The 23903-nt window shown below is 49.2% G+C and overlaps 1 protein-coding gene across 8 annotated transcripts in view; it reads right to left on the bottom strand.

The window, feature by feature from the left end:
* Nucleotides 1–23903, bottom strand: part of CHD3 (chromodomain helicase DNA binding protein 3) — a 66239-nt gene that overhangs the window by 18215 nt on the left and 24121 nt on the right. For 6 of the 8 annotated variants that reach the window (XR_013390332.1, XM_077916844.1, XM_077916845.1 and 3 more), the window contains exons 5-21: nt 22753–23027; nt 15429–15559; nt 14555–14702; nt 13651–13826; nt 12583–12813; nt 12168–12371; nt 11141–11352; nt 10041–10172; nt 9788–9887; nt 9347–9538; nt 7107–7311; nt 6666–6799; nt 6396–6517; nt 3740–3913; nt 3100–3241; nt 2731–2862; nt 1770–1887 (exon numbers count right to left, since the gene is read on the bottom strand). Coding sequence is in view for 7 of the 8 variants with exons in the window: in XM_077916844.1 (XP_077772970.1) it covers nt 1770–1887; nt 2731–2862; nt 3100–3241; nt 3740–3913; nt 6396–6517; nt 6666–6799; nt 7107–7311; nt 9347–9538; nt 9788–9887; nt 10041–10172; nt 11141–11352; nt 12168–12371; nt 12583–12813; nt 13651–13826; nt 14555–14702; nt 15429–15559; nt 22753–23027 (2828 nt within the window). In the remaining variant the exon portion in view is untranslated. The remainder of the gene's footprint in view (nt 1–1769; nt 1888–2730; nt 2863–3099; nt 3242–3739; nt 3914–6395; nt 6518–6665; nt 6800–7106; nt 7312–9346; nt 9539–9787; nt 9888–10040; nt 10173–11140; nt 11353–12167; nt 12372–12582; nt 12814–13650; nt 13827–14554; nt 14703–15428; nt 15560–22752; nt 23028–23903) is intronic. The other 2 variants (XM_077916846.1, XM_077916843.1) reach the window with 2 other exon arrangements.

Below are 23903 nucleotides of genomic sequence, written 5' to 3'. Positions count from 1 at the left end.
TGCTTTAGTTGGGATTCCTTCATTACAGGGGGTTAGACCAGATGAACTTTGGGGGTCCCTTCCAACTCTATGATTCACCATGAATGTCCTTTCTGGTGTGGGGTAAATAAGGCATCCATTACTGAGGAGCTGGATCCCTTCAGCTGCCCAGGAAAGGCAGAAAACATACAGCCAACTTTTGCAGTCTAGTCTGGATTAGCAGACTACATCCCTGTTCTGTCTCGTGACCAAGCAAGAGACAGAGACAGCTGAAGAGGAGTTGCTGTTTCAGGATTTTTTGTTCCTTCTACTGGACATTCCCTATAGTGTTGCTCTGGCCTACTGGCACACCTGCAACTCCTATCCTCTGACAAAGGCTGAAGTTTTGGATGCCAATTCTGGCACTGACTTCTCAACCATGACAAGACCGTTGCAACTGACCCTCACGCTCGGCTTGTAGGTTCCCCATCAGCAGCTGGCTGACCACTATGGGAGACAGGATCCTCAAATAGATATACAGTGGTGCCCCGCAAGACGGAAAACCCGCTAGACGAAAGGGTTTTCTGTTTTGGAGGTGCTTCGCAAAATGAATTTCCTATGGGCTTGCTTCGCAAGACGAAAATGTCTTGCGAGTTCCTGCAGGGTTTTTTTCCTCCCCCCCCCCTTTTCCCAAGCCGCTAAGCCGCTTATCAGCTGATCCGCTAAGCCGCTTAACAGCTGATCTGCTAAGCCGCTTAACAGCTGATCGCTAAGCCGCTTATCAGCTGATCCGCTAAGCCGCTTAACAGCTGATCCGCTAAGCCGCTAAGCAGCTGATCCGCTAAGCCGCTAATCAGCTGATCCGCTAAGCCTGCTAAGCCGCTAATAGCGCTAATCCACTAATGGGCTTGCTTCGCAAGACGAAAAAACCGCAAGACGAAGAGACTCGCGGAACGGATTCTTTTCGTCTTGCGAGGCACCACTGTACCTTTGGTCTGATCTCATAGAATCATAGAGTTGGAAGAGACCACAAGGGCCATCGAGTCCAACCCCCTGCCAAGCAGGAAACACCATCAGAGCACTCCTGACATATGGTTGTCAAACCTCTGCTTAAAGACCTCCAAAGACGGAGACTCCACCACACTCCTTGGCAGCAAATTCCACTGTCGAACAGCTCTTACTGTTCGACAGTACTCTTACTGTTCTTACTGTTACAAGAAGATCTAGTGGGGTTCTTCTTGTGGCATGTAGATGGATCCTTACAACTCATTCTAGTCCCTATCCAGAGAGAGCCTCCACCTGAAGGAGATCCTTGGCAGGCTCCTTTGTATAGACAATTGAGGTCACGGTACTGTAATGATACATAAAGGCCAAGCCCCACCTTCTACCCTCACACATCATTCTCACAACCTTCATAGGTAAAGGTAAAGCGACCCCTGACCATTAGGTCCAGTCGTGGCTGACTCTGGGGTTGCGGCGCTCATCTCGCTTTATTGGCCGAGGGAGCCGGCGTACAGCTTCTGGGTCATGTGGCCAGCATGACTAAGCCGCTTCTGGTGAACCAGAGCAGCGCACGGAAATGCCGTTTACCTTCCCACTGGAGTGGTACCTATTTATCTACTTGCACTTTGATGTGCTTCTGAACTGCTAGGTTGGCAGGAGCAGGGACCAAGCAACGGGAGCTCACACCGTCGCAGGGATTCGAACGGCTGACCTTCTGATCAGCAAGCCTTGGGCTCCGTGGTTTAGACCACAGCGCCACACGCGTCCCTTTCATACTTCAACCTTCATACTTCAACCTTCATACTTGCCATTAAATCTATCAATTGCCTCTTGTCGCAGGGCCCCCGTAATGCCCCCGTCAATCCGTTCGTACTTGTACCCTTCATAGTCAAGGAAATCCTCAAGTAGGTCCAGCATTTTTGTCATCTAGAAAAGATACCCATAAATGAGACGAGAGATCTAGTACTTCTGGAAATTCTCAGTTAGGGAAGCGGGGGGTGGGGGGTGCGATGAAGAATCCACTAACACTGTGGAAAGCAAAATTGTTTGGGCTTACAAACCGCCTCCACAATAAACAAGATCAAGAATAAAGAAGAAATAATGCTAAAAATTCTCCTCCATAGCCCAAGAAGCAACAGGAAACTTCTTCTTATTTCTATGCCTTTCTTTAGCCTAACAGAATTGGAATTGAGTTGTTCATATCTACTGTATACACAGAGACTGCAATTTCCTAATGCTGTATATTACTGTACAAAGTTACTGGAAACAATTTTGAAAGAGTACTGTACAGCTAAAATAATATTTTAAAACCCTGCCTTAAAGAGCAATATCCTAAAAGAGATAATAGTTCATTGGAGAGGTTTCTTTTCCTTTCCAATTTCCACTGTAAAAAAAAACAAGAGGGGGAAGGGAGGAAGACCTTGGAAAAATGAGGAAAACCCATTTTTACCTCTGGGCATTCATATTCCTAAATGAGATTGATAGTGCCTTCACATTCATCAATAGCATTCTTGCTGTACACTGCATGCCTGCACTTGAGACTAATTTGTTCTTACTGAACAGATGCTGTCACAGAAAACAGCATCCCAACACCTTCCTAACATTTAGGAAAAATTTATGTCATGAAATTACATTATTTGCATGCTGCAACCATAGGAGAAGAAACACACAACAAGTTGTTCTTTTTCCTCTCCATCCCATCCTCCTCAACACTGTACACAACCAGCATCCAGGTGCTCAAGGCCCCATATATCCCCCAACCACTCTCACCTGAGAGAAGATGAGCACCCGGTGGCCCTGCTCTTTTAGCTTCCGCAACATCTTCTGCAACAGCATCAGTTTCCCAGAGGCCTTGATGAGAGCACCCCCTTCATAGGCACCGCTTGGCAACTTGGGGGATTCCTGCCAAGACAAAGCATAGCCGTCGCCATTCATGCAGGTGGTTTCATCTGGCTGGGTCTATTCTTTACTGCCAGAGGATTAGGCAAAGGCCAGGGGCTAACTGAGGAGGTGGGCCAGTTTGCCTGCCAAAGGAAACCTATCCCTGCTCCACAACATGAGCTCACTCCTTCCAGCTGGAGAGAGCTGCCCTGGCCCTGCACAGGCCCCTGCCAGCCGGCTGGGCAATGCAAGACATACCATCGCAGCAACAGGGAAGAGGTAGGGGTGGTTGCAGCATTTCTTCAGGTCCATCATTATGTTGAGCAAGGACACCTGGTTACCGCCACCACGGGAGTTCAAAGCTTCAAAGTTGCGGGTCAAGATATATTTATAGTATTTCCTGATTGGGGGGGGAGGGGGAATGGGAACAGCAGGAGGACAAAAAGAGTAGCATGAGAGAGACTCTATGACCCCTCTACGTACAGAAGTATCTGCCAGATTTTTACCAAAAAGGGAGGGAGAGAAATACAGTACATTTAACATTCAATGAGTTGTCTTTTCCCATTCGCCCTCCCAACAATCTGGAGGAAAGGAGACCAGAGTCTTGGGTTCCGGCATGCTTTGGTCTACTGCTCCCTCCCCAGGATGTAACTATTCTTGCAGAGAACCTAAGGACCTTGACTCTCCTCCATCCTGACCAGACCTGCTCCCCACCCCCAAATTCTGTTTCACTGGGTCTCCCCTCCCTGATCCAAGAGCCATCACTGCCACTTGTAAATCCATACCACAGTGCCCCCACCCCACTAGAGTCCAGGTCATATATCTGCCACCACCCTGGCACTCTGCATGGAAAGGACAGTCCCCCATACCGCCTCTCCTCCCCCAATCCTGCCCATACTTCTGCATGGGGCTGAGCTCCACCCGGACAATGAGCTCTGTCTTGGCCGGCATGTTCTTGAAGACGTCAGCCTTGAGGCGGCGCAGCATATGGGGTCCCAGGAGGTCATGGAGTTTTTTTATTTGGTCCTCCTTGGAGATGTCAGCAAACTCCTCCAGGAAGCCTTCCAGGTTGCTGTGGGAAAGAGACAGAAGCTGTTACGTGTACACCTCTGGGGATATTTCAGGCCAACAAAATGCTGCACACAAGCAAGGGAAAGGAAGGGATTTGGGGCTGGGGGAAGTATCTGAAGGAGGATCTGTCACAAAGATTCCCCCAAGCCTAGTGCTCAAATTAGGGCAGGCAAACGAAGGGAGGGCACCCTTAATGAAATGAAAGCCCCATCCTTCAACTCCCCCCAGTTCTGACCAAGTCATGCTCCCCCCAGCTTCCTTAAAACAATGGCTTGTGGAGTGGAAGTAGGATCATAAAAAGTAAATTGGTTTTAAATTGCATTTTCTTTATTCATTTAAATTTTGTGACCCACCCTAAAATATTTTGTGATTGCAGACAGTATATAGAAGCCGACCCCTGCAGTACTGTCTACACTGGCTGGCAGCAGTGGCTCTCCAGGGTTTCAGACAGGGACGGCTTGCCCACATTTCCTGTGCCTAGAAAGCATAGGTCCAAGCAGTTTTCTGCTTGTCCTGTGCTTTCTAGGCATGGATCCAAGTGGTTTTGCCTTTACCTCACCACATTCCCCGGAAAAACCCATTCTTTAGCACTAAATCAAGACAAGCAGCAATACAAAGTGGATTTTCTAGGGAGAAATTGGCTGGGCAAACGGAATTGAAGAACCAGGGAGATTTGGCTGACGCCTTCATTATACACCTTTAGGCACCAGGTTCCTCTTCAACAAGGCCTTGGGTCGATTAACATCCTATACTCCTTTTAAATGAGTTTGTGGGAGGGGAGGGGGGTTATTGGTTGGGGTTTTCTGTTCTTGTTTTTGTCATGTATTTTGTGCTTTTACAGTATATTGCATTTTTAGCTTGTGGACCACCCTGAGATGTGCAGATGAAGGGTGGTATACAACTGCTCTCTAAGGCACGATAATAATTACCTGGGTGATAACTGAATTAGACTAAGTCTTATTCATTTTGGGTGGCAGGTGGAAACTTGTCAAGTGTGCTGACATATAGCACAGTGGTACCTTGGTTTACGAACTTGATCCATTCCGGAAGTCTGTTCTTAAACCGAAACTGTTCTTAAACCGAGGCACGCTTTCCCTAATGAGGCTTCCCGCCGCCAGTGCCCTTCCACCGTTCGAATTCCATTCTTAGACCAAGTAAAGTTCGCAAACTGGGACACTACTTCCAGTTTTGCGGAGTTTGTAAACCAAATCATTCATAAACAGGGATGTTCTACAGGTACCACTGTATTATTATTTTTTAATTATTTAAAGTTTTAAACTGTGCACTAATTTTTAAGGTTTTAATTTTGATGATAAGGCTCTTGTCCAGAAAAGTGACTAAACGTATTTTAAATTAAATAAATAAATAAAAGTGGATAATTTATGTGGTGTTAATGTGTCAAATTTGACGGCTGGGAAGGCAGGATCTTTAGTTGGTAGGTAGAAAGAAATAACAAATCCACAGACGTGAAGGGGAGGGAGCACTTAATGCTTTGTAGTTCCTTTGCAAGTCTCGGGGTAAAAGACACCAACAAACCAAATAAAAATCTTTCCAGCCCTAAAGTCAATGAAAGAGGTAAGAAAGAAGCCGTCTCTTTTAGTTTCGCTAAGCCTTGGAGAGGCAAGAGCAGCTGAGGTTGCTCAGTTAACAAAGGGCAAAAACGTGAAAATGTAACCTGGCCCTCTCCACCCACCCTGGAAAGAGCTTGAAGCCTCTACAAGTCCAGCTTCCAGTGTTGATGGGAGGAGCCCGCCCCCCATCACTAGACATCTGCTTCAGACAAACGGAAATCCCTTGTGGCCACCAGAAGTCACACTAAGTTTCACTTGGGAGTGACCAAGATGCCAGATTGGCAGCAGTGTGCATGTCTGGTCAGCAGAGGGAGCCATCCCTCCAGATATACATTTTCAGATGCCCAAATGCTCCTCTTTTATAGGTTTTCCAAACCGCTTTCTGTATAACATTCACACTAGAGCTGTGCTGTGAGGCAGATGGCCCACCACATTTTGGGATCAGCTGTTAGGCACTAGGTCTTATAATGCTGGCATGAAGGACAATTAAGAACTGGTTATCTAGAGATCTGCTATTCGCTTGTCCTTTCACATTCAGCTAAGTCTTTTTATGTCAACTGGCTCACCAGGCCCTCCTCATGCTTATGAAGGCTGAACTTATCCAAAGGCCTTCTGTGATTAGAGTGGAAGGACTCAGCCCCTCTGTTCTACCAAGTTCCAGTTGGGTGGAAGATTAGGTAGAAACTCCACCCTTTGTTCAGGCTAGCTATGCACTGGATGAAAAGGTTCCTGGTGGATGCAAACCTGGAAAGGAGAGGGGAAACTGTGGACAGGGACCCCAGTCTGAAGGTAGATGACAAACACGCCAGTGTGTCAATGACAAATAGGAGAGAAGTTAAGATTAAGCCCCTCCAGCTCTCTGATTAACAGGTCTCCACATCAAAGGGGAAGGAAGCACAAAATTAGCCATACTTGAATCTCTCAGGAGTGAGGAAATTCAGCAGGTGGAACAGCTCCTCCAAGTTGTTTTGCAAAGGAGTCCCAGTGAGCAGCAGTTTGTGGTCGATCTTATAACCGTTTAACACCCTGAAGAACTGAAAGCAAGAGCAGTACATGCATCAGAGAAACCTTCTTCCCTCCCTCCACCTTCCTACACCCTCACCCACCACAGATGAGTCCCAAATCCTGGCATTTATCCAGGACAAGCCAGCTCAGGCTTCACCACCACACAGCTCTCCTCACCTTGGACTGGTTGTTTTTGAGTCGGTGAGCTTCATCCACAACAAGACAGGCCCACCGGATGGAAGCCAAGGCAGCCTGGTCAATGGTGACAAGCTCATAGGAGGTAAGGAGGACGTGAAATTTCACCTGAGCTTCTCTCTGAAAACAAAAAGGAGAAATACAGAAGGTGTGGAAAATATACGTATAGCCACCATCTGCTCCATGGCACCACTGAATGCGGTTCTCCTTGATGGGGGAAGAGTTCGGAGCTCTTGTGCATTTGAAAGGCAAGCTGGCAGGCAGCATTGTGGGGCTTGGAAGCGAAGGGGTTAACAAGCTGCCTTCTGCCTCAAAGTTTGGTGGGGAGCAAAATTGTATTGACCACAATCAATATGAGGCCCATGGGAAGCTGCAGAGTCAGCGCTGCTTTTGCTGTAAGGTGGGGGGAAACCCCCACTGCACTTGCCTTCATTTTAAAGGCCTTCTTTCCACCCTTCATGGCGTTGTCCTCAAAAGAAAACTCATTCTCGCGGATGATGGAGCGGCTGTCTTTATCCCCTGTGTAGGTCACCACATAGAAATTGGGCGCCCACATCTGAAATTCTCGTTCCCAGTTGATGATGGTGGACAGCGGAGCACTGACCAGGAAAGGCCCTTTGGTGTGGCCCTGGGGGGGGGGGGGGGAGAAAAGAGGAAGAGCATGAAATCACATGTGAACTAGAAGGAACTTTCCTGTCTGCAGCTCGGGAGGAGTCAAAAGAGGCCACCGGCAGCTCCCAGCCCTGACTCAGCCTGATGCAGCAATTCTCAGGCTCTTTGCTTTTGGCTCCCAGGGGCTCAGCTAGGCAAAGAGAAATCCATTCATAAAACGCTGGCTGCCAGAATGAGCAAGGTTCTCCTGTGGCTCTGCTGGGATCACTGACACGCAGCCAGTCACAGCAGCTGTTCATACAGAAGTAACAGCTGTTCACAGAAGGACCCTTTGCCTGGGGCTGATGCACTCCTCCTAACAGGCGTTCATTCAGCACCAACCCTGTGCTAGGCGGCATACAGAACACGGAGGCCTCATATGGTCAGTGCCCAAAAGACATATAATCTACACCACACAAGGCAAGGCTGGCGATGGCTCCACACGTTATGAACGCGGTAGGAAGCACCAGCACAACACGGATGCTTCCCACATGGAGCAGGTAATCAGCAGATGTCGCACGCAAATTTGCATGTATCTGGGAAATCTGGCCCCATCAGGTTTCCCAGATGCATTCACGCTCGTGTTCAGAGAAGCACATGCACATTGTGTGCTTCCCACGTCATCACCAACAAGGAAGCTGCCCTACAACAGAGATTAAATGTGCACCTTTTCTTTTGTGGAGGAGGGCTGCCTGCTGCCAGATTATTTCTGTTATGGGGGAAAGAATCTGGGGCAACGTGGCAGGATCTGCCCCACTCAAGGTGCGGGAACAGCAGTTGGAGCAGACAGCAACTCAGCTGCTCGCTTAAGCAAAGGGCTTTCCCTTGCCCCGCCACCTTTCAGAAAAGCCTGCGGCTCTAGTACTTCAGCAATATGTCTTGGCAAGGCAGGCACTGATTGGGAGGCTGCCATGAGGAGGTCAAGACAGGAGGTGGTTGGGGCAGAGGAGGACAGCAGGGAGGGAGCACTTGAGGTCTAGCTCATGCTGACGGGTAGGATCCTGCAGAAATAATTCAGCTCCAGAACACTCACCCATGAGGAAACCCCAAAGGGGAGAAGCTTGGGAGAGCAGGGAGGCCAAACTCCAAACGAGGCCCGTCTCCCTTCAGAAACCCTGAAGGGAAACCCCAAATAAAATGAGAGCTAAGGCGGAGGTTTTGAGGGAAGTAACAAGTGGCAGGAAACTTGCTTTATGGCATCCAAAGCAGATTGGAGGAGAATAGTCGGTGGCTTCAATCTGGTTGGAGAACAGTGGAAGTGAATGGATGGGCCTGAGGTAGGAAGCAAAGAGAATCTCTTCCATTCCATCTCAGACGGGGAGAGGGGCTAGGCAAACAGGGAATGGGGGCTCAAGAGGAGTATGGGGGCACTTTTAGTTGCTTTGAAAGGTGGAACTGGGTAAACAAAGACAACGTTGGCAAAAGCAACTTTATTGGCTTTCTTTCTTGGAAAGACACAAGGGGTCTGGAGTACGTGGGAGAGTTTCACTGGAAGGTTTACAGTCATACCTCGGGTTACAGACGCTTCAGATTGTGTGATTTCGGGTTGCGCACCTCGCCGAACCCAGAAGTACTGGAACGGTTACTTCCGGGTTTCAGCACTTGCGCATGTGCAGAAGCACCAAATCGCAACCCGCGCATGCGCAGACGCGTGGGTCGCGAACATGCCTCCCACACGGATCACATTCGCATCCCGAGTGTCCACTGTATAACCCATTTCCCCCCTCTGCCCCATGTATACCCCTGTTCTCCTTCCTCTACCTTTAGACTGTGAGCTTTTAGGACAGGAAGCCAGCACTTTCTTTGTAACACTTGGGAAGGCGCATGATCAGAAAAGGAAGAGAACTAATTCAGAAGTCCTGGGTCATAGCATAAGGAAAGGGCCATGCAATGACATGTAAATGTTAGGTTTCCACAGGAGGCAGGGGCAGTGGGGGGGAGGGAGAGAGAGACACATACTTTGGACAATGGAAAAGAAAGTGAACATGCCCAGGCCACCACTCCTGGCTTACCTCCCTGTAGAGCGAGTACAAGAAGACAATGGTCTGGATCGTCTTGCCGAGGCCCATCTCATCTGCCAGAATGGTGTCTGTGCTCTGGGCCCAGGAGAACCGCAGCCAGTTCAGGCCTTCCAGCTGATACATGTGCAGCGTGCCCCCTGTGGACGTGATGAAGCGTGGCTGGCTGTCATACTTCACCGTGGGCTGCAAGGATGTCCGGAGAGAGAGAGAAGCAGAGAGGTGAGAGCCATGCACGCACACGGACAGAGGCTCGCTCCCTTCTGGACACCATCCCTGAAATGACCCCCATTTAAAATGTCTTGGGCCCATCAGCTGCACAGAGCTTTCCTCTTTGTCAGGCTGCACTCCCTTCCCAGCCTAGTGCTGCAGTATCAAGGGTGCCCAGCACCGCAGAGGAGTGGCTGCACTGCTAGCCACCACCCCAGAGCTTACATCGTTGGTGGGGGAATTCGGCGGGTCCTCCGATGTCAGCTCCTTCTTCTTCTTCTTGTACTTCCTGGGCTGGGCAGGGTCTTCACCCATTATCAGCTCTCTAGAGAGTGAGGGGGGGGGTGGAGAGAGAGGAAGGCCCCATTGTGTCTCACTCTGGAATCTCAGGCATGGCCCATGGTGCATTGGGCCAGGCAGCTCAATCCTGCCCTGCTCAGTGCCTCCCTCCCCACCGCCACCCTCATGGTTTCCTCACCTGTGAAACCAATAGGCCTGCTTCTGGTACTCATAGTCGGGAATCGACATCTCATCCTCCTCCCACGTGGACTGGTCGTAGGAAAGGTCACGCCATTTCACCAGGTAGTGGTAGTTGCCCTTTTTGTCAATGCTGCACAAAGCAAATTCACGGCGCAAAGAGAAAAGAGAGAAAGAAGCAGAAAGAAAAGAAAACACACAAACTGGGTTTGCTTACTCTGTTTCACCAAAAGGCATCTGATGGGATTAAGTCAACAAAGGCGACCCTGGCTAAGCCGGTGAATATCATGAAGATATGGAAATCTTTTAGAAGGATTCTCTTGGATAAACGCACAAAGGTCACGTTCAAATCCATTTTATTCTTCAGAACCTTGAGGATTAAATATTCTTTAAAGAAAGGTGGGGTTCCCAGGAGTGGCCAGGCTGCCAACACCTATACCTCAATTACTCCCCGCTGGGTGACCCCACTAATGCTCACCGCAAAGTATCCAACACATGCCTAGGTCTCATCAGGACTAACAGTGCACTGGCCGTGGGCTACAGTACAAGCGGCTAAACCTTCCCGGGTCCAGGGACCACATTCACAACTGACCGATGTCCGAGGGCTGCATGCATGCACACCACACACACACATGCTTGCCAGATATGCAGCATGCACAAACCAAACACATGCAGATCACACACACACATATGCTGGCACACACCACACTAGGATGTATGCATGGCACGCATCCCCATTGCACTGCTGAGCTGAGAGGAGAGGAGAGAGGTTCAAGTCAGCATTGTGATGGGGAAGAAAGCCCCACTGGTTGACCTTACAAAGGTTCCTCCTTCCTGTGCTGCTGGCAGGAGGTCTTAATGCTCAGGAAACAGGAAGGAATACTCCTTCCTGTTTCCTGATCGGGAAGACCTTCCAGCAAGAGAGTTGCCTTTGCAGAGAAGAGGAGCTCAGTTTTGTCAATGCCTGTCGACCACCTGCAGTGGTTTAGTGGGCCAGATCTGACCTGAGGGCTGCAGGTTCACCACCCTTGAGCTATGGCATCATTGTGATAGGGGATGAAGTATGCACACACAAGCGTGCACACGCACACACAAGCTGACCTATGGTTTATAACACGGTGGATGGTCATCCAGTCAGGCTTGATGCCATAGCGGTAGTATTTCTCCTCCATCTCGGCATAGAAAGGATCCTTGTTCTTCCTCTTCTCACTCTTCCCATCGTCATCCCCAGAACCGTAGTCAAGCAGCGGGGGCTCATCCATGTCGTTCTTTCGTTGGTAATTCCTGTACATCACTAGGTGGAAAATCTCAAGCTGGGATTTGTGGGGGGGAGGGGGCAGAGAAAGGGAAGCAAAAAGAAAGGTGAGAAACTGAGTAAACGTGAATGAGAAATATAAGGATTTGAATCAAATGCTGATACAGAAAACCCACTGCGACCGCACCCCTGATCAGTGGCCATCTAGCCTCTGCCATGATGGGTCAAGAGCAACAGCACACATGGTTCTGATGAAGACAGTGACATGCCTGAAGGAGGCTCACATACAGGACACCCTGATGATGGTGATCTCTATGCTCAGCATCCAGTCATTAGAAGTAGTTGGGACATAGAGTGGTTGGAACTTCTGGCTATCATTGGCATTGACAGACATGTGTTGTTGCTGCTGCTGCTGCTCTCCCATTCTAATATACCACCTTTCAAACGGACGTGGTTTTTGCACAAACAGGCTGGCACCTTTCCCGTGCCCAGAGAGCAACAGCAGAACAACACTGCTGGAGCTGGAGTGCTGGGAGCCTCCCCAAACAAGAGATGCCAGGGAGAGGTGGCAGTCCTTGGGGGCAGAAGAGAGGGAATGAAGAAGTTCACCCCAGCCCACAGTTGCGCTGACACTGATTTAAGTTTATGCTGAAGGACGAAGGCAGGGCAAAGAGCTGAAGCTGCCCAAAGACTGAATGATGCTATGTGGAGGGGTTCAAATGCCCAGACACTCCAAGCTCTCCTTATGTGCTGTTGACAGAACTGTCATCCCACCATTCATTTCCAGTTTTGGGGTCCCGCACTCTCTGACGAGGCATGGAGTTTTATCCGAAGGCATAGCTGCCTCAGCCCCAAGTTTAGTCAAAGTTGTACCTGCAATTCCTTTATCCAGGAGCAGTGCCAATAGGACAGCCCGACCCACTTGACGAAGAATTCGCGCTCGGAACGACCCTGCAGAGACTTGGGCGGTGGGTCGTCTGGGTTGGCATCGGGTGGCAGGGCGACAGCGACTGGTGTCGGAGGCTCCCCCCATCGCCAGTGCAGGATTTTTTGGACCCGTCCCTTTAGCATGGGACACTGGGGATGGGAAAGAGAAGGTGTCAGAGACACAGGGAGTCTGGCCACCCACCAAAGCCTCTTGTCCAGGAGGCAACCCTTTATGTAACCAGTGAGCCTTACTGACAAGTAAATGCATTGGCTGGTCTCTCTCTCTTACCCTCTTCACAGCACAGCCACTCCTCCCCCACCCCGAAATCCAGCATGATGCCCTCTCTCCCAGTGCCCTCACCGTGCAACGGGGACACAGCCATTCCCCATTAGGGATCTCAGGAAGCGGCGGGTTGAGGCAGTGGATATGGTAGGATGAGATGCAAGCATCACAACACAAGAGCTCGCCCCCGTCCTTACAGACGCGGCAGTATTCCATGTGATCGTCCTCCTCCTCCTTCTCAGCATCGTCCAGCTCCCCTTCGTACTCTTCTTCCTCCTCCTTTGGCTCCCACTGCACCCCTTCTTTTTCCTGCAGGCGAGGGACATGACACACCCAGAGAGAGAGAGCTGGATTATGATATAGGGGTCATGCAAGTAGGAGCACTTGGAGCTGCAAACAGCAGAAGCCAGAGCCTATCCAGCAGCTATTCTGATGAATTTCAGATTCATGGGTTTCTGTTTCTACACAGCCTGAATTCTCGGCAAAGGAAAATGAAGTATGTAGAAGAGTCACAGCTTTAAAAGCCCAGAGTAGCTCTCAAAAATTAATTTAGGTACTAGCTTCAGCAGCACATGTGCTAAATATTTTTTTTAAATATAATTTTTCAAAGAGATCCAGATCCTTGCAGCCAATAATAGCAGGATCTGGGTTCCTAGAATAGCATCAGAAGAGCAAGTATCCCCACTTCAATTGCATTAGTCTTTGTGGTACAAGAATATGCCAGGGTTTTGAAACCACAAGGCATCTGAATGGACCAATCAGAGTCCTTCCACTGAACCCCAGCCCCTGCCTCCTTGTCCCTATGCACACAGCACCCCCCAAAGTCCCTCTTTTCCCACCATCCCTAACCCAAGCACTAATTTAAAACAAAGGGAGGGAAAGGACAGTTTTGCACTCAGAAGGTGAACTAGAAAGTGCAAGTTCATTGTTTTTTGCACAATCTATCCCAGCTACAGTATCTGAATTTTCAGAGCTTGATATTTTGGATTTTTAATATATATTTTTAGCACAGCATCCTGGACTCCTAAGCGGGAATGGCACCAGAGCAAGGGCTACAACAGGCAAGCCCCTTCCCTGGAAATGGGGGAGACACAGAGTGGGAGGTGCTAGTGTGCAGAGAACAAGGAAGAAAGGTGAGCAGCTTACACAGTGGGGGCAGCTCCATTTGCCCTCGGGGGCCTTGTCTAGCTCCGGATCCAGGCACACCAGGTGATAAGCTCTGGGACATGAATCGCAGAGGATGATCTCCCCGCCCTGCTGACACACCTCACAGTAGTCTTGGTGGTCTGTCTCGTAGCCGTCTGCCTCTTCTTCACCAGCAACTGCAGGGCCGGGAAGTGGGGAGAAACCAGAATATGGCATGAAGGCACCTGAGCTACGTACAACCTACTCCCTTACCTGGGCCAGGGCAGGTCTAGGATTGGGAGTCATCCATCTTCCTCCCTTAGAAACTGAGGGGTATTCAACAAATTGCATTTACCGCTCGTCCCCAAAAGGGGATGGAACTGAAAAGGCAGCAACTGAAGGGAGAAGAGGCTGGATGATTAGCACAATGAAAGGTGGGTTGAATGGAAACTTCTCTCCAGGGCTATGGGGGCCTGTGAATGACACAAACCAGTGGGAAGGAGGTGGGGCTGAAACTTCCCAGAATTCCTTTCCACACACAAACAGGAAACTTGGAAAATGGCCCTTCTGCCCTGGCAGCTGAGTGAGAAAGCGAGTCTTTGTCCCTTCTGTCGTTCTTTTTACAGGGAAATCTAGTAAGACTGTCTTTTTCTAACCCAAAGGAACTCAGGCTAGTGGCCCATCTTGTTCAGCATCCTGTTGTCCCAGTGGCCAGCCAGATGCCTGCAAGGAGGACATGAGTACAACAACACTCTGCCCACTCTGCAGTTTTCATCAACTGTTTTTCAGAAGTTTATTGCCTCTGACCATGGAAGCAGAACACAGCCATCAGGGTTAGGAGTGATTGATAGCTGCATCTATCCTATAACCAGGAAATGAGTTTGTTTACCTAACTACCATGCTCTAACCTACAGCCCACACTCACCTTTTTTCTTCTTCCGTCCAGGTCTGCCCCGCTTGAGTTTCTTCACCCGCCCTGAACTGTCAGAACGCACCGAGGAGCTGTGAACACTGGAGTTGTCAAGGTCAGATTCTTCCTCTGGCTCTCCCACCTCGTCACTCTGAAACAAATGCTGTACATAACCGGAGCAGCCCTCCATTAGGAAAGGCCCATACAGAAGCAGAAGTAAGGGGGAATGGGGAGAGAGGAAATGGTTGCTGGGAGGTGGGGGGGATGGGCTTGGCACCTGAGGTTAGTATCTGCCCCAAGGAGCAAGCAAGAAGAAAAAGGAGGTGGCTTGACATCCAGCCCTCCTCAGTTATGGTCAGGGGGTGGGAGCAGGGAGAATACAGCACCACTTAATACAGTTATAAGGTAAAGGTGAGGGGGCAAGAAGAAAACAGAAGTGATTTTATAAGCAAACAAGCATACCTCCAGTCATACCATGCAAACTCAGTCTAGCCTGGTTTCCTACCATAGCCCATAAGAAAAATCTTATGCCTGTGGTGGGGCAGGATGGCTTCAAAGGCAAGCTGAACATTGTGCAGGCTATGGCAGCACCTGGTGAAATCTCAAAAGCCAGAAGGGCAGCAAAGAAGGTCAGTCCAAGAACCCTCCCCATGACTAGCACAAGCACAATAAGCAAGCAAAAGAGCCAAGGGGAAGCAAATGAGCTGTATTTGCATAACAAAAACAGGTCACAGAAATCCGATTTTGGCAGGTAGCTGCGATGTCTTCTTTTAAAACTGCACAGTTCTTCAGTCCGAAAACACCAAACAAATAGAAACAATGCCCATCTGCCCATCACTTTCCACCCAGTCTCCACATTCACACCCGGTGGACAAGGAGAGGGTCTTACTGAGCTGCTCTTTTTGCGCTTGCCCCCAATCATGCCCAGCTTGATCTTCAGAGGCGCCATCTTCTTCCCCTTCATCTTCCTCTTCATCTCTGGGATGCGAGGACTCTTGCTCCGCTTCTTGTGGCCTGGACCTTTTGTTGAAATAAACAAATAAATAAGCAAGCTGCCATATGAATGTGTTCAGTGCTCTCTGTCTCCCCCCACCCCCTGCACACACATTTGAAGAGCAAATAGATAGGCGTTTGGGGTGAAGACATTGGCTCCCGTGAAGCTACAAAGCAGCAAACAGATGGCAGAGCTTGGCAAGAGATTCCCACTACCAGATGCTGAGAAGCCAAATGTCCTGGCTGCTGTCCTCTTCTACACCGCTCCTCTCGGAAAGAACGGGGTGTTGGTCGCTTACCATGAAGGTCTATCCTGGCCAAGTGTGAAGGTGGAATCTTTATATGAATGGACTCCTACTTACTACCACCTAAAGCAGGCAGGATCAGGTGACACCAAAATGAAACACTGTGCTGGCTCAGGAGGCCTAGCCTCAGTTCCAATTCCTTAACAAGCCGATCACATATTGTGTGCATTAAGAAACTGGAGGAAAAAGGAATATTAGGAAAACAGAAATAACAAGAGTCCCCACATCTGGCACAGGTGTACAATTATAGCCAAAGCCCCCATGTGCCAGTTGGTACCCAACCACCTGAAGAAGGGCAGGGCTGGATGCCTCTGGTCACAATGAGCCAGGATGGGCATTCACAATAAGGGAGCAAGGTTCCATTCTGTGTCCATTGGGAGGCAGGCATCCCAATATGGATATCTAAGACAGCAGCAGTGCATGTTGCAGCACACTCCTATCAAATGCTACCTCTGTCAAAGCACAGGCATGCATCCTACAATATGTAATGAAAAGTATCTGCTGAGGAGTAAGTCACACACCTTCATATCTTTAATATTGAAGCATTGGTAGAAAAGGCTGCAGTGATGCCAGGTTGCCCTGGTCGAGTTCAACGTGATGTTAAACAGTTGAACTCAAGAACTAGCAATATATGTGCACTGATCCACCTAATCAGAGATGTCTTAGGCATGTTTTGGCCTAGGTTAGAGGGATTAAAGGAAATACAGAGGCAATCTGAGTGCCTGAAGGGCGCAGTGCTTCTGAAATGGATTTTAGTGCCTTGCGCATGTCTAGCTTGTACCAAGCCTTCTTCAGAGGGGTTAAGGTCAAAGAAAGACAGGATTAGCTCCTGAGAGTGATGGGACAAGGAATTAACTTTAGGGATAAAGGATGAGTCTAGTCTTGAAATCACTCTGCCCTTTTCTATAATACACAAGAGGTGTATACACAGGAGCCTGTCATTCAGAGGCATACTGTGATAATGTGATCATCACATGGGAAAGCACCTTCAGAAGAGGAGCTTCAGACATAGAAACTCAAACAGCTCCTTCATGAGTGCCTGAAGAACATGATCTTGCCAGGACAGTACTGAGGACAGGGCTGCCACCTGTCAACGCAGGTGCTCCATGATCAGCTGTGGTAGAGAATAAAAATGTTGAGTCACACTACTGTCCCTCCTAGTCTGTAGGAGAGCCACCTACTCCTCTTTGATGACATTAGAAAAGGGGGAGGGAAACGGGTTTGCTTGACAGCAGGTTTGTGCTTAAAACAAAAAACAAAAGAACGCTGCTGCCCTAGATATCTGCTGCACAGGTTCTGAGGTTGGGTCCTGCAATCTCAGAGCACTTTGGGAGTAAGTGCTTAGCAATGAAGGCAGACCATCCTCAGGCAGACCACCCTCACTCCATTCTCCTTAATCTCTGGGACTTACAGAAGTTTCTCTGTTAGTCTATTTCCCTGCAGTCCTCTGAATAATGCCCCCCCCCCCCCCGGCAGCTGGAGGCACCTTTCCTTTCCCTAAGTATTTTCTGACAGCTTGCAGGGATCCAGAACCCCTAGCAATTTTACGGCCAGCAGATATCTGCCCAGTAGTGTGTACTTGGGATCCTGAACTGCTTATTTGAGCTTGGAAGGAATGGAAGCCAAAGAAGAGTCGGAGGAGGGTTGCTGGTGAAGTGAGCAGTGGTGCCACAGCTCCCCCTCTCAAGCACTAGCTCAGGGTCCCTAGCTATTGTGTACGTTCCTCAGCTACAGCCTGCTGTGTTAGATCCAGTGTAGATACTTGAACCAAGGAAGTACCACCAGAAGCTGCTACAGTACTGGATGCAGCGCCATCAGCCATGCAGCGCAACCAGTGCAATCTTCACTGAGGAACTCTTGGATTGAGCAGCAGAGAAAAGCAGAAGCTGGAATCCTGTACAGTGGTACCCCGCAAGACAAACGCCTTGGAAGACGAAAAACTCGCTAGACGAAGGAGTTTTTCGTTTTCTTAGCCGCTTCGCAAGACGCATTTCCCTATGGGCTTGCTTCGCAAAACGAAGCTTGCCCCGCAAGCTCCGGGGATAGCAGGGAAGCGCAGCGCGTCTTCCCCGCTGTCCCCAGACCTCTTTTGAAGCAAGGGGCGGCGGGGAGAAGATCGCTTCTCCCCGTTGCCAGCCCCGCAATCTCCGGGGACAGAGGGGAAGGCGCGATTCTCCCCGCTGCCCCTTACCTTGCTTTAAAACAGGTCCGGGGGCAGAGGGGAAGGCGCGCGTGCCTTCCCCTCTGTCCCCGGAGATTGCGGGGCAGGCAACGGGGAGAAGCAATCTTCTCCCCGCTGCCCCTTGCTTTAAAACAGGTCCGGGGACAGAGGGGAAGGCGCGCGGCGCTTCCCCTCTGTCCCCGGACGGTCTCCATAGGAACGCATTGATTGATTTTCAATGCATTCCTATGGGAAACCGTGCTTCGCAAGACGAAAAACTCGCAAGAAGAAAAAACTTGCGGAACGAATTAATTTCGTCTTGCGAAGCACCACTGTATGTGGTTTGCCATCCATATGAGTGGAGCAGACCCCTGGGTATTGCTGTTGCTACATAACCCCCCTCAGCAGCAAGATCAGAAAATGGCATCACTTGTTCCTCAAGGGGGAAAACGTTAGCATTCCAGCAGCCCTCCTGCATAAGGAGGCCCACTCAAACCTCACTGTGCTGCCCCAAAGCAGATCTTTATCTCTGGAGACAGTCAGGAGACCAGAGTGGCAACAACAGCTGGTAATAGACAGCGGTTTCTGAGCTAGCAATACTGCTTTTTTATGCTCTGCTAGGAGATTCAGGGCACTACCAGTAATGCTGTCTGCTTCCACTGACGACCCTCCTTGGGAATCCACTGTGGGGTGCCCTGCAGCAGCCACCCAGGCAGTGGGGGAAACAGTGCTACCGGCACCACTTTTTAACCTTCTCACCAATCTAACCAATCCTCCTTTATTTCTGTTGATGTCCTTACAAGACTGAGCTTTGGCTACTGGCGCTGTGACCAGGCAACAGAAAAACAAAGGGAAAAGAGGAAGCGATGAAAGATAAGGAGGCAACAGTTTTTGTAATTTTTTTATGTGTAAAGCCAGAGAGAAGAGCATGCGAGTATGAAAGCTGAGAAACCTGAGATAGCAGAATGTCAAGGTAAAAGGCTGTGGTAAAAAATGATCACCATAGAAACAGAACAGCTGCTGTTAACCTGGGCAAGGTAGGAAAGGAGCTGAAGTGGAACATCCCTGAGTCAGCAAAGTCCTTCTGGTTTGGTGTCACATGATCCTACCTCTGCTGGGTAGCAGTGGGAGTCAGTTTGCTTGTGGATGCCTCACTGGACAGAGAAGTGAGGCTGTCATTGGGTGTGGGGAACTAGAGGGCTTAAAGTTGGTACAGTGGTGCCTCGCAAGACGAAATTAATTCGTTCCGCGAGTTTTTTCGCCTAGCGAATTTTTCGTCTTGCGATGCACGAAATCCCATAGGAATGCATTGAAATTCAATTAATGTGTTCCTATGGTCAAAAAAAGTCCAAACAAAGCCAAATTTGGTACAACAACAGTTTATTAACTGCTCTTTAAAGTCACACATACTGTAAAGAGCATTTCAAAAATTGAAGGAACAATAAATTAAGTTTCTAAACATGACAGAAAAACATTTAAAAATCAACAAAGTGTACAGTACATTTTCTAAGACTCTGGGGGACAACTCGAAGAAGATTCCTCTTCCACTCTTTGCTTCTTGCTGAAGAACCTGTCCATGGTCTGCTGCTTCATCCGCCTTTTCAGCACCTCCCTGAAAGGCAACATGACCCTCGTATCAAAAGTGTTCGCAAGGTCATGTGCCACGTGCTTGTCAGGGTGGTGCCGCTGTGCAAAAGCCTGCACATCCTTCCACTTCAGGCAAATGTCCCTCAGTTCTTTGGAGGACAGCTGTTCCTCAGTTGCTTCCTCCTCTTCCAGCGAGGCCTGCTCCTGCGCAGCTTCTGCCTGCAGTTCGACCAGCTACTGGGTGGTCAGCTCGTGGTCGTGCTCCTCCACCAGCTCGCTGATGTCCTCCTCTGTGACCTCCAGGCCCATGGTCCTCCCCAAGGCAACAATGTCCTGCACCACTGTTGACTCTGGTGCATCAGAGTCACTTGGTGCCACACAGTCCGGCCACAGGCTGCGCCAAGCGCAATTCAAATTTCTCTGGCTGATCCCGTTCCAGGCCGTGGTGATCATCTTCAAGCAGGTGACGATGTCGAAGTGGTCCTTCCAGAATTCCCGCAGGGTGATGGTGGTGCAATCAGTCACCTCAAAGCATCGCCTGAAAAGCTCCTTGGTGTAGAGTTTTTTGAAATTGGCGATGACCTGCTGATCCATCGGCTGGAGCAGTGGCGTGGTGTTAGGCGGCAGGAACATGATGCCGATGAAGCTGAACTCCTCCAACAAGTCCTCCTCAAGGCCTTTAGGATGAGCAGGAGCATTGTCCATCAGAAGCAAAGCCTTCAGCGGCAGGTCGTTGTCCAGCAGGTACTGTTTGACAGCAGGGCCAAAAGCAAGATTGACCCAGTCCACAAACAGCACACGTGTGACCCAAGCCTTACTGTTGGATCGCCACATGACACTCAGCTGCTCCTTGTCGACCTTGTGTTTCTTGAAGACCCGTGGGTTCTCCGAGTGGTACACCAGCAGGGGCTTGATCTTCAGGTCGCCACTTGCGTTGGCACAGAAGAGCAGGGTCAGACGGTCCTTCATGGGCTTGTGGCCAGGCAACTTGGCCTCCTCCTGTGCGATGAAAGTCCTTTTGGGCATCCTCTTCCAAAACAGCCCGGTCTCGTCGCAGTTGAAGACCTGCTGTGGAACGTAGCCCTCCATCTTCACAACCTCCAGGAACTCCGCTGCAAAGTCTTCAGCCGCAGAAACATCAGAACTGGCAGCCTCTCCATGCCTGACCACGCTGTGGATTCCAGATCTTGTCTTGAACCGGTCAAACCAGCCTCTGCTTGCCTTGAAGACTTCTGGCTCACCTGAGGTTCCTGACTGTTCCCGGACGAGGTCTGCATGCAAGGCCTTGGCCTTCTCACAAATGACAGTCTTAGTCACTGTGTCCCCTGCACGCTGCTTCTCTTCTAACCAGATGAGCAGCAACTTCTCCACCTCCTCCAGAACAGCTGGGCGGTTCTTCACGATCCTGGTGACTCCCTTGGCTGCATCAGTCGCAAGGATCTTCTCCCTCATCTTCAGGATGGTCCCGATGGTCGATGGATTCCTCCCGTACTCCCTGGCGAGGTCTGTCACACGCATTCCACCGTCGTGCTTCCGGATGATCTCCTTCTTCATTTCTAGCGTAACCTTCTCCTTCTTCCCCTCGCCAGCCTCTGCAGCAGCAGTCTTCTTGGGTCCCATGGCAGCACAGCTCCTACCTTCGCAAACCCCAAAAAAATAAAATCAGTGCTTCACATCCAAAAAATTCAAAAGCACCCAGCCACCCACCACACAGAAATTCAAACCCAGAACCAAGTCCTTGAATTCCAAACACCCCAACCCAAAATCCAAACCCCCCCAAAAAAGTTTTAAAAGTTTAACTTACCAAATGGCTGCAAAAGAAGTTTTGGAAAAGCTTCAAAAATCACCAAAGTCTTCAAAAACCTCAACTATTCCCCCAGCCACCCACCACACAGAAATTGCAAACCCCTCCCCAACTGTTGCAAACCCCTCCCCAACTGTTCCCCCAGCCCCTCCCCAACTGTTGCAAACCCCTCCCCAACTGTTCCCCCAGTCACCCACCACACAGAAATTCAAACCCAGATTTTTTAAAAAAAAACAGCAGAGTGGCCCAATGGTCACAGAAAATCATAAAAATGCAGGAAAAAACCACACAAGCTTCCAGATTCTTGCAAACCCCTCCCCAACTGTTCCCCCAGCCACCCACCACACAGAAATTCAAATCTAGATATTTTTTAAAAAAAAAACAGCAGAGTGGCCCAATGGTCACAGAAAATCATAAAAATGCAGGAAAAAACCACACAAGCTTCCAGATTCTTGCAAACCCCTCCCCAACTGTTCCCCCAGCCACCCACCACACAGAAATTCAAATCCAGAATTTTTTTTAAAAAAAACAGCAGAGTGGCCCAATGGTCACAAAAAATCATAAAAATGCGGGGGGGGGGGGGGAAACACACAAGCTTCCAGATTCTTGCAAACCCCTCCCCAACACCAAGTCCTTGAATTCCAAACACCCCAACCCAAAATCCAAAACCCCCCAAAAAAAGTTTTAAAAGTTTAACTTACCAAATGGCTACAAAAGAAGTTTTCGAAAAGCTTCAAAAATCACCAAAGTCTTCAAAAACCTCAAAAAAGGCTACCACACCGCGTGCTATGAGTTGCTCCTCGAAGTCAAGTTGCAACTGCACCTCTTCAAGCAATGCACCCTGGGTATTAATGGTTTTACGAAAAAGGAAACAAACTTGCAAGACGTTTTCGTCTTGCGAAGCAAGCCCATAGGGAAATTCGTCTTGCGAAGCACCTCAAAAAACGAAAAACCCTTTTGTCTAGCGAGTTTTTCGTCTTGCGAGGCATTCGTCTTGCGGGGCACCACTGTACTTTGGGAGAAGAGTGGAGTCCTGGTGTGCTGGGGTATGGATTGCTGGGAGCCAAGATCTCTGGGTCCAGGGTGAAGAATCAGCCCCACAGCTCTAGGCACAAGATCTGACATCTTGGCTCTTTATGCTATTGGTGTGAAAAACTCAAGGCCACTCTGCTGACACACACATTGTATCCCACTAGCCCACCACCACCACTCTCCAGAGCTCCAGTGTCAAAACACTGGAGAGGTCTGGCTTCCACAGCAAAGGGAAGTTGGACAGATCAAGCCAAAAGCTTTGTCTAATGCGCTGCACACACACGGGTGCACACACATCCTTCTGTGAGGCCTGAGGTCTCCTGCTACTCACCTTTGCCTTCTTTGGTTTTGGCTTTGCGGATTGGAGGAGGCTGAGGAGGAGGCTGCAGTGGTAGTGGCGGTTGTGGCTCAGGTGAAGCAGTGACAGCTGACACTGCAGCCGACACCTGCTCAGCTACTGCAGCTGCAGCTGCGGCAGCTGCGGCAGCCACAGCTGCCGTCGAACCTTTGAAGGGGTTGTTGGCACTGAACTCCCGCCATTTAGCTCCCATGATAGTCATCATTTTAGACATCGGAATCTTGGGGTTCTTTTTGGCAATCAGAGGCCTAGGAAGAAGGGGAAACGAAACAACAATGTAAGTTCAAGCATGCAAACCCTACATCATCCCTTTCAGAGAATAGCAAAGAAACGCTAAAGAAGATTTGATGCTCTTGCGCTCAGCACTCTTCGCCATACAAACTTGCTACTATTTTTTATGTCCCTGAGTTCTAGTCTCATGAGAGAAAAACACCTCCCTATACACCTTCTCCATACTATGCATGAACATGCACAACGGAGTTGTATTCAACCAATTTCTATTCAGCATAGACTCTCCAAAATTATTGGCCATGACTAACTTAGGTCCATTAATGCCAGTTGGTCTAACAGAAATAAAAGTTATCTGAATAGAACCCATCATGGTGTCGCCCACTTTACAAGCCTTGTTTCTAAAGTAAAAAGTCCCAAATGTTGCAACCTTTCCTCATACAGACGTTGCTCCAGCCTGCTGATCATTTTGGTTGCCTTATCCCATTCAAAGCTAAAGTATAAAGCCTGGAAATCCTTGTGCCAGTTAATGATTTTGTATGATTTTGAAACAGACATTTTTTAATTTATGTGAAATAAATCCTGAGATTAGAGAGAGGACCGAGCAGCTGTGCAGCACCTGGAGCACCTTATAGAATCCAGAAGCAATTAAACCTTCCCTGCTAATAAGGCCATCAACTGGGCCTTAATGAGTTTAGATTAGACTTCAGAAGGAACCCAGGTATCAGAAGTGTTAAAATCCTCAAATCACTTCCTTAGCAGAGGAAGAGCTGACGATCTAATTCCTTTTAAGACAGAAATGGAAGTATTTGTTGTTTTATTCTGGTGGGTTGGGTTTTTTTACACTGAGGAGATGCTTAGAGGTGTGTGTGGTTCTGAGCAACAGTCAACAATGA

Source organism: Podarcis muralis, chromosome 13 (assembly GCF_964188315.1).
Source record: "Podarcis muralis chromosome 13, rPodMur119.hap1.1, whole genome shotgun sequence".
Lineage (NCBI taxonomy): Eukaryota > Metazoa > Chordata > Lepidosauria > Squamata > Lacertidae > Podarcis > Podarcis muralis.
The sequence above is the reverse complement of the archived record's forward strand: the minus strand, read 5'-3'. Positions and strand labels throughout refer to the sequence as shown.